The 10,763-nt window shown below is 44.0% G+C and overlaps 1 protein-coding gene across 1 annotated transcript in view; it reads left to right on the plus strand.

Moving 5' to 3' along the window:
- The window catches only part of LOC311326409 (polyadenylate-binding protein 1-like), a gene marked incomplete at both ends in the record, with an annotated part of 39,320 nt that extends 29,142 nt beyond the window's left edge, over positions 1-10,178 (plus strand). Inside the window, 2 exons of the mRNA XM_084459302.1 lie at positions 9,643-9,738; positions 9,836-10,178. Of these exons, the coding sequence (XP_084315428.1) occupies positions 9,643-9,738; positions 9,836-10,178 (439 nt within the window). The remainder of the gene's footprint in view (positions 1-9,642; positions 9,739-9,835) is intronic.
- Between the last annotated feature and the right edge of the window lie 585 nt (positions 10,179-10,763).

The raw sequence follows: 10,763 nt of genomic DNA on the forward strand, positions 1-10,763 counted from the left end.
CCCCCTGCTGGAGCTACTGCCTCCGCGACCCGACCCTGGATAAGCGGATGAAGATGATGATGATGAAAATGGGCACCGCAAACGCAGGCATTTCTGATGATTTCCTCAGTCCAGTCCGTACACTTAATAATGGCGATTTCGTCTGTCTTCCTCTGCTACTGTTTCAAGAATGGAGTCCTTTGCTGGTCCATTCACTTTTCCGTCAAAATAAATCGGTGTCGGCCTAGTAAGGAGAGGCGCTCATATTTACAAGTGTCAGATAAACATGAAACTTCACTTACCTAAGCAAAAGGGTCTATTTTAACAAATGCTGTGTTGAAAGCACCGCCACCACCACAGAAGAAGACTACCCCTACTAACACAGTGGGTTGCAGCAACGTTGCACATAAGTTGTACTTAGGTAAATTGCAACGTTACCATCAGGCGATGTTGTGACAACGTCCATCTATGGTTGAAAATAACTTTACCCTCCTAAGTCTAATTAGACTTTACTGCAACGTTGCAGAAACATTGGCAACATGGGTCCCTGCAACGTTGTATTACAGTCCTATTAGGCTAGCAATCGGGCTATCCCGTGACGTCACTGCTTGCTGGTTCACAGTTAAAGTAGGCAGGATTCTTTGCCAAACTGCTCCTGTATTATTATTATTTTTTTAATTTTAGCTTATATCCTTCATATTGTACTGTATGTTGAGGTTAATAACTCATCTTAGAAATGTTATTGATTGTATATTTCCCTGTTTGTTATAAATTGAATGCTTTTTCATTAATTAAAAAAAATTTGACTAACTTTTCGGTGTCGACCAAGATATAATTTCGTCGAGAAATCCCATTCATTCTCTCGGCATTATGGAACGCTACCACTAGGGGGCGATGAGATTACTTTCCCTCCCTATAGATGGGTTCGCCGCCTACGTCACAGCAGAGTGCGCACGCAGCCTCTAGGCAAAAAGGCAAACGAACTCGCCACAGTAGCTCCATTTCATGTAGCTAATTATGCCTCAAAGCTGCTGTGCTGTGAACTGTACAAGCAGAAAAGGGCAAGATGATGGCCTCAGATTCTTCAGCATCCCCTCGAGATGTCACCCTTTTCAGAGGAACCGCCGAAAGCTGTGGTTTAAAGCCATAAAGAGAGCAGATTGGGGACCAACAAACTTTTTTGTGTGGTGCGCACTTCATCTCTGGTAAGTTATCTAGCTAACGTCACCTCAGGGTTTTTTTCTCATCAAATTACATTGATTTGACTGTTGGTTTAGCTATTTATTTGTTTACTTACCGGTAATATAGTATTTAAGTAAACATAAGTAACTCATAACCTGCACGCTAAACTAAGTTCAGGAATTGGAAGCCTTATGATAGCTAGCTAACGTTAGCTAATGCTAGCTAGCACGCTACCTAGTGTTAGCTAGCAAAGTCAAGGCCCGAACTTGACTAACGTTTAGACATTATTGCAAATACTCCGACAAACTATTGCAAACCTTTTTTCTGTTACTGCTGGCTTTGTGTTCGCCGCGAACATTTGCAGAAACATAAGCGAACGGTCTGAGCTGTTAAGTTTGTGTTAGTTAACGTTACTCTAAAATGGCCGCTGGACTGAGGGAAATGTGAATTGTTTGTTTGACTCTGCTGAATTTGAGACTCACATTGGGAGCTCGCTCGTGTCAGGCTTTCTAAGGCCATCACGAATCTTAGGCTAATATTACATAGGCAACAGTGAAGGCGAAGCCAAGATAATGCTTTATATATTTTCCATTTGTCTGGAAAGTGGGAGACTGAGAACGATGCCACCCATGAGGTAATCGCGGTACCATAGACAATAACGTTAACTCGAAACAAAGATGGAGGCAGCTTTGTTTGCCACATTAGTAGTATCGGTGTGTATTGTTGGAGTTCACGAGTCAAAAACAGGCGTTCCTGTTAAAACTGCGAGTAGTAACGCGTGATTCACGGGCCTTATACATTTAATCTGTGCACTGCAGTGGCTAATGCCTAAACTAGCTTCATGTTTCCCACACTGATGATTGACCGCATCTGTCCTGGGTAGATGCCGGCAGAGAATCAAAAAAAAGAATAGAATAGTGGCGTGTCACTAATTACTTATCGGCTGTAATGACTTGTTGAATTGAGTTTTAGCCGCTTCTTCCCCTCTGCCTACTTTCCCATAGGGTCCTTATGTGTTTATAACCTTAATATTTTTTGTTTATTGGCCAGACTGTATTGCAGTGTGGAGTTTCTGGGGGAGGACACTGTGTCGGTTGTCCCAGTATCCTGGCTCTCCAAAAAGGATGGGGTAAGAACATGTTTCTGATTGGTGTGCTACTTTTCAATTGTACAGGGAAGTGGGTACTAACATGGTTTCACTCACAGTTGCAGATGTGTTCCTGGTCAATGAACAGCCAAGTCAGCCAACGGATAAAGAGCTGTGTGGAACCTAACCCTGGCTGGGCGCTCCACAGAGTCCGGGTTTTCCCAAAGTCCACAACTGGTACTGTTTGCATTTTAAGCTGTTAAAAAATACTGATGGGGGGGAAAAAGATCATGACTCATTATTCTGAGGAAAAAGGATGGCTGAAATGTATTGATTATGGTACTTTATGCACACAGATCATTACGAAGGTGCCAGGCTCATGGCAAAGGTCTTTGAGCAGCAGTCGTCAATGGACGAGTGCCAAGACGTTCGAAAGAGACGGCGCAACACGTGCTATCACTACAGTGATGAAGGTAATATACTAAAGTGCATTCAACAGTCCCAAAAGAGTAGTACTTTTGAAATCGAGTAATCTGAGCTAATTTACTGATATTCCACTAGATATTCGAAGCCCCAGGCAGCCATTGGTCCCCACAATGCAGGCCAAAGACAGTATGCCAGGTGCCGGAGTTGAAAGGCCTCTGCCGGCTGTCCAGTACAATCCACGTGTGCTGTACAATCCAGGTATGCATGTTTGTGTTGAAATGAAATGAATGAAATGTCTATGCCTACTGCACACTGATAGTTGGTTTATTTTTTATTTATTTTGAATACCATTTTACTCATCTTGCAGATTTTCCAAGATCGTCCCATGTGAGCGAGCGGGGCCCAGACCCCAGGTATAGCACCCCAGCCAGACCAGGTAAGAGGGGCATGTACTGTTGTGGTGTCTACCTGTCATGTCTTTATTTAGTTTCCCTCCAAATGCCAGAAGCCAAAGCCAACACCATAAAGTTTCCTGCTAATCCCTTTAGGTTTTCAGTTAGCTCTGTTTTTTAGATGAATACCATTTTACTCTAAACTTTAGTTTTATGTCAATGTACTTATAGCCACATCTGTGTTTATCTAGATTTCCAGAGGTCTGTACATCAGCAGTTCTCAGACTTGCGGGAGCAACTCCGTGAGCTTGTACAGAGTGTGAGGGAACTGGCCCAGAGCATGCAGCCTGGGGAGTCCGGAGGTGCCCAGGGAGAAGTGCTGGATGTAATGGACCCTGCCCAAACGGAGGAGGAGCTGCAGGTCTTTGAGGCCAGGTTGAAGGACCGGGAACGTCAGAGGAAGATGGTGAGTGTCTGGTGAGGGCAGAACTTTGTCTTATTTTTGCAGGGAAGGGTACAGTAAATGACTGTCTTTGTTTTGCAGACACAATACCTAGGTGCCATTGGTGGCAGAGACTTGGCAGACACAGTCCGGCGGGTGCTGTCAGCTTTTGCCACACATGCGGTGTGGAGCGCCTACAGTGTGCACGGGAAGAAGGGGAAGAAGCCACTGAAGAGTATGACACTCTTCAATGTTCTAACACGTAAGACATGGTTCATATTTTTAAATATTTTTTAATACATCGTCTTTGTTCCATGACCGATGTGAATTGAAACCATTACCTTTCTTGATAACTTAAAGGTGCAGTTATCGTCTCCATGCCGAAGGCTACGATGGCGGCGGTGGCCGCCCAGCTGCAGGAGACATTAAAACATGCCCCTGCTAAATGCAGAAGGGTAAGTGATGTCTTTTTTTGGGGGGTTTCTCCTACCCAGTGACACGGCATGGTTCCAAAGATTGTGTACCACTTTTTTGTGCATGTATGTGCGTTGTGTATTTACGGCCATTTCATTATGTCTTTAGGTATCTGCAGAAGTCCGTCTGAGCACAGCCCATCCAAGCACAGTCCATCTGAGCACTGCCCAGCATTCTGATGAGGAAGACTTCCCTTCCTAGCTGCCCCCCAGCCCATCTGACGCCCACCCGCAGCCCATCTGAGCATAGCCCCCCCCCTATTTACAAAAAAAGTTATTTACAAAAAAAAAAGACAGGCTATGCTCAGATAGGCTATCTGAGCACAGCCTGTCTTTTTTTTTGTAAATAACTTTTTTTGTAAATAAATTTTTTTGTTTTTGTTTTTAAAACTTGTTTATCATGTTGCAGGCCAGACATTGTGTGTACTTTTTTTATATAATATTGTTCTTAACTGTTAATGGTGTTGTGTCATAACTTTTGTACCTTAAAGGGCAATGCTCGTTTTTGACAACCTGGACCTTATTTACGACATATTATAAGAAGTTTGACTCACCGAGATCACTTTTGTGTAGTTCGGAGGCCTGTAGAAGATCGTTGTTGGTGCCGAGAATATTGTCGTCGTCATTCGTCAGCAACAATCCGATCGTAGCGCAGAGAATGTGAGCCGGAGAAAAGCCAGTCTGCGCGCTGGCCTGTGCGCATGCGTGCTGGAGCAAGTGGGGAAAGGCGTGTAAAGATCATATTACAGAGGCTAAAGACCCCGTATTTGAAAACCACTACAATGGCTCGCGTTGAGGAATCTCAACTGTCGATTCATCCAATCTGATTGATGAAAACAACCGTTTAGCGGCCGAAAATAGATTTTGAGAAGCTGCATTCTCGTTGCCCCGATCACCGCCATTACATGGATATACTGGCTCGCGCTGGATTTTAAATTTCTTCTACAGGCCTCCGAACTACACCAAAGTGATCTCGGTGAGTCAAACTTCTTATAATATGTCGTAAATAAGGTCCAGGTTGTCAAAAACGAGCATTGCCCTTTAATGTTTCTTGCTGCATTGACTATGACATTAATAGGCTCTTTGCACAATCTCCACTACTTCCTGACACACTACAGCCGTATTTCTTTCCTGTCCTATACTAGTGGATGGAAGTGATTGATCAGGTGTGCTGCACACTGGATTCATTGCAATTAAAGACATATTCCTGTAGAGTTTCAGGAAGTAGTGGAGCTTGTGCAAGGAGCTGATTTGTTTTGTAATGCAAATTATAAATGTAGCCAACGGAAGTGTAGACCACGTTGCAGCAAAGTAATATATATGTAAAGTAATATATAAACGTGACAACGTTGCAGCCATTACGACTACAACATAACTTACTGTCCACGTTGCAGCAACGGCGACAAAACCTGCGAAATATACATCGAAATCTTCACGGAAATCACAACGTTGTGTACACGTTGCAGCAACTTATGTGCAGATACCGCGTTTGCGTTGCATGCACGTTTAACTTGACGTTGAGTGGACCATACAAAAGTCTAAATTGCACGTTGCTGCAACATTGCTGCAACCTGATTGTGTTAATATGGTAGTTGATGGACAGTAGCTAGCACATTGGTTTGATAGTAGCATAGTTGGGATGGACAGTAGCTAGCACATTGGTTTGATAGTAGCATAGTTGGGAAGAACAGTAGCTAGCACATTGGTTTGATAGTAGCATATGGGATGGACAATAACTAGCACATTGGTTTGATAGTAGCATAGTTGGGATGGACAGTAGCTAGCACATTGGTTTGATAGTAGCATAGTTGGGATGGACAGTAGCTAGCACATTGGTTTGATAGTAGCATAGTTGGGATGGACAGTAGCTAGCACATTGGTTTGATAGTAGCATAGTTGGGATGGACAGTAGCTAGCACATTGGTTTGATAGTAGCATAGTTGGGATGGACAGTAGCTAGCACATTGGTTTGATAGTTGCATAGTTGGGATGGACAGTAGCTAGCACATTGGTTTGATGGTAGCATAGTTGGGATGGACAGTAGCTAGCACATTGGTTTGATGGTAGCATAGTTGGGATGGACAGTAGCTAGCACATTGGTTTGATAGTAGCATAGTTGGGATGGACAGTAGCTAGCGCATTAGTTTGATAGTAGCATAGTTGGGATGGACAGTAGCTAGCACATTGGTTTGATAGTTGCATAGTTGGGATGGACAGTAGCTAGCACATTGGTTTGATGGTAGCATAGTTGGGATGGACAGTAGCTAGCACATTGGTTTGATGGTAGCATAGTTGGGATGGACAGTAGCTAGCACATTGGTTTGATAGTAGCATAGTTGGGATGGACAGTAGCTAGCACATTAGTTTGATAGTAGCATAGTTGGGATGGACAGTAGCTAGCACATTGGTTTGATGGTAGCATAGTTGGGATGGACAGTAGCTAGCACATTGGTTTGATGGTAGCATAGTTGGGATGGACAGTAGCTAGCACATTGGTTTGATAGTAGCATAGTTGGGATGGACAGTAGCTAGCGCATTGGTTTGATAGTAGCATAGTTGGGATGGACAGTAGCTAGCGCATTGGTTTGATAGTAGCATAGTTGGGATGGACAGTAGCTAGCGCATTGGTTTGATAGTAGCATAGTTGGGATGGACAGTAGCTAGCGCATTGGTTTGATAGTAGCATAGTTGGGATGGACAGTAGCTAGCACATTGGTTTGATAGTAGCATAGTTGGGATGGACAGTAGCTAGCACATTGGTTTGATAGTAGCATAGTTGGGATGGACAGTAGCTAGCACATTGGTTTGATAGTAGCATAGTTGGGATGGACAGTAGCTAGCACATTGGTTTGATAGTAGCATAGTTGGGATGGACAGTAGCTAGCACATTGGTTTGATAGTAGCATAGTTGGGATGGACAGTAGCTAGCACATTGGTTTGATAGTAGCATAGTTGGGATGTACAGTAGCTAGCACATTGGTTTGATAGTAGCATAGTTGGGATGGACAGTAGCTAGCACATTGGTTTGATAGTAGCATAGTTGGGATGGACAGTAGCTAGCGCATTGGTTTGATAGTAGCATAGTTGGGATGGACAGTAGCTAGCGCATTGGTTTGATAGTAGCATAGTTGGGATGGACAGTAGCTAGCACATTGGTTTGATAGTAGGATCATGGATGTATTAATAGAACGAGTTGGATGCAACCTACAGGTAGCCTGTGTGTATTTAGCCCTATATATAATATAATAACCTACTTGTAGCCTGTGTGTATTTAGCCCTATATATAATATAATAACCTACATGTAGCCTGTGTGTATTTAGCCCTATATATAATATAATAACCTACAGGTAGCCTGTGTGTATTTAGCCCTATATATAATATAATAACCTACAGGTAGCCTGTGTGTATTTAGCCCTATATATAATATAATAACCTACAGGTAGCCTGTGTGTATTTAGCCCTATATATAATATAATAACCTACAGGTAGCCTGTGTGTATTTAGCGGGAAGTCAACTAACAGCACGACTGCTGCGCCTGAACTGTTCAGTAAATTACCACAGTTCAGAAATGTCTTTGTCAACGTTCACACACCGGGAGAAAGAGGAGAGCAGACATCTGGATAAACTTCATATTTGATGCAAAGGAAAACAAAACCATTTGTAAACCGTGTGGGGTGAAAATTACTGGCAAAAATACAACAAACTTAAAGCGACATTAGGAGAACAGTCATCCCGAAATTCACGAGAAGGTAATAAGCACCCCCCCACCCCCGGCTAACGTTACTGTATTAGCTAAAACCAAGCTGGTGTGTTTCTGAAATACTTCAAATACAATACAAGCTAAAAGAAACCAGTGTTTTGTAGGTTTGTGGCGGGGGAGAACTGAAGTGTGATCATTGCAACGCTAACGTTAGTGGCTAATGTTAGGCACAGGTTAGCTAGCAACAAGTGGGGCTATGCTTGTGGCGGCTGGCGGGGGTATCTAGCGTTAGCTAGTCTGGGTTAGCTAGTCTGGGTTAGCTAGTCTGGGTAAACTAGTCTGGGTTAGCTAGTCTGGGTTAGCTAGTCTGGGTTAGCTAGCTAAGCAACTACTGCTGCTGTCTAATGTTATACTGTAGCTAGATGGATAAGACACGAACAGTTAGCTACCTGGCTATCATAGCCCCTCTCCTCCGGTGTGATGTTAGCTAGCCTGTGCCTGATGTTAGCTAGCCTGACTAGCCAACTAGTGCTGACAGGATAATGTTATAGCTTGCTCTATCAGGCACAAACACAGTTAGCATCAGACTGGGGGAGAGGAATGCTTCATTATGAAACTGTCTGACAGAAGCAGCCACGCTTCTGTCAGTCTGCCCCAGGGCAGCTGTGGCTACAGATGTATCTGACCACCACCGGTATGACTGTCTGAAAGAATACTGGGCTGCGTTCCGAATCGCCTACTACCCTACTATATAGTATGCCAAAACAGGATGTAGTATGTCCCAATACATAGTATGCCACATGCAGTATGGCAAAAGTACCAGGATGACCTACTACATCCGGTCGTATTTTGCAGTATGCACGCCAGCCATGGAGGTATAATATAACTGGAGACGGCATTGAAAATGGCTGCCTATTCATTTCAATGAAAGTTGCTCACTGGCGCATGAAGCCATTTGACGTAGTGGCCAAAGCCCGGTATTGCAAGTCACGTGACGGCATGCGGCCCAAGACCCTTATTTCCCATGTTAGTGGATGATGATAGATAGGGCTAGAAAAGGAAAACAAAATTTTTCTCGGTATCATTCAGCATCAGAGACCAATCTAATCAATATAAACTTTTAATTCAATGGGGTTTTGTTTGTTTTTGAAGCCACCAATACCTGTATCGAGCCATTTGAAACATGTGCTGTGCACGAGCCTCGGGGACGCTGGTCGCCCGAAAGCACGTCACCATAGGAAGACCCGCCCTACTCTGCCTCTGATTGGATAGGATGTCATGCAATGACGTCGGCTAACATTTGCTATGCTTTTAGCAATGAAGCTGCTATGATCATGCTAATCATAGATATGAACGTATGTCTATGATGCAAATGATCATGACATGTGGTTACTTTAGGACATCGTTGGGAAAGATCTAGAGCAGGGGTGTCAAACTCTGGCCCGCGGGCCAAATTTGGTCCGCAGTGTAATTATATTTGGCCCGCGAGGCAATACCAAATGACTACTAGAGCTGGCCCGCCAGTATTATACAGCGCATTCACCGCTAATACTACAAATCCCATAATGCTCTGCTGTTGTTTTGGCGTGTCAATCAAGACAGGACCCAGAAACGCCCTCTCTTCTGTGACAGTAGTCATAGCAATCTCATACTACAACTGTAACCGTGTTACCCCTTCTTAAAAATGGCGAACATGTTATGAGCACAGTAACACAAGTTATTAACTTTATAAGTGCCAAAGGTCTGAATCACCGCCAGTTTTTTCTGGAGGAGTGTGGTTCGGAATACGCAGACGTGCCGTATCACACAGAGGTGAGATGGTTAAGCCGAGGAAAAGTACTGAACAGATTTTTCGAGCTGCGTGAGGAAATATGTCAGTTTCTTGAAAGCAAAGGGAAGGACACAGCAGAGCTCCGGGAGGTTTCTGTGTAAGCTGGCTTTTCTGTGTGACATCTCTAGCCATCTCGATGCGCTGAACCTGCAGCTTCAGGGGCGGGGACGCATCATCACAGACATGCACGCTGCAGTGAGGGCTTTTAAAACTAAACTGTGCCAGTGGGAGAACCAGATGCTGCAAGGAAACCTTGGCCATTTCCCCTGCTGCCAAACCATAAACACGCAGATCTCTACCGCCGTGTTCCCATGCGCACAGTTTGCTGAAAAACTCAGCGTATTCGGCGCTGAGTGAGTTTAGCCGGCGATTTGCCGACTTTGATGTCCAGAAATGTAGGTTTGAACTGCTCAGTAATCCCTTCGCAGTTGATGTGGAAAACGCACCAACCAACCTCCAAATGGAGCTGATTGAACTCCAGTGTCATGACACGCTGAAGTCAAAGTATGATGCTGTGGGCGCCGCACAGTTTCCACAGTTCATCCCTGACACAATGCCCCAGCTCCGCACCCAAGCTGCTCAGATGCTCTCCATGTTCGGCAGCACATATCTATGTGAGCAACTTTTCTCCTCGATGAAGATGACCAAAACATCTCACGTCTGACTGATGAACACCTTCACTCGATACTGAGGATTTCCTCAGCTCAGAGCCTGAGTCCAGACATTGATGAACTAGCTTCCACGAAGAGATGCCAGGTATTTGGCTTGGGCACATCAGATTAGATCAGTGTGTAGCAAACTGAGCAATAATTAACGTTTTCTTTATGCACTTTTTCATGCTACTCTAAGGCATGGGCTTGAATGGTTGATTCATTAGGGGCCAGGCAGCATAGCTGCCGGAACCCTATTGTATTTGCCTATATTATTATTCTCCATCTTCCACTGAAGTCTAACTTCCCGTGGACAAAAAATCAAATCAAAATTTGCACATAGCTCCAGTACTATACCCAAAGTCCTCACCCTGCATTGTAGGTCAATAAACCTCAAGGTGGCTCTACAGCAACAGTCTAAAGTTTAAAACTTTAAAAAATCATAACAAATCAGCCATAGGTGCTATCACTGTAAAACCACCACGTGAATGTAGTCCCAATTGAGACAACTGTCATATGCTTTGACCTTGCAGGAATTTTGAAGTCCATCACTCTGATTTCTTCATAAACTGTAAAACCTATCAAACCTATATCCTCCC

The sequence above is a fragment of the Borostomias antarcticus genome (genome assembly GCF_949987555.1).
Source record: "Borostomias antarcticus genome assembly, chromosome: 27".
NCBI lineage: Eukaryota > Metazoa > Chordata > Actinopteri > Stomiiformes > Stomiidae > Borostomias > Borostomias antarcticus.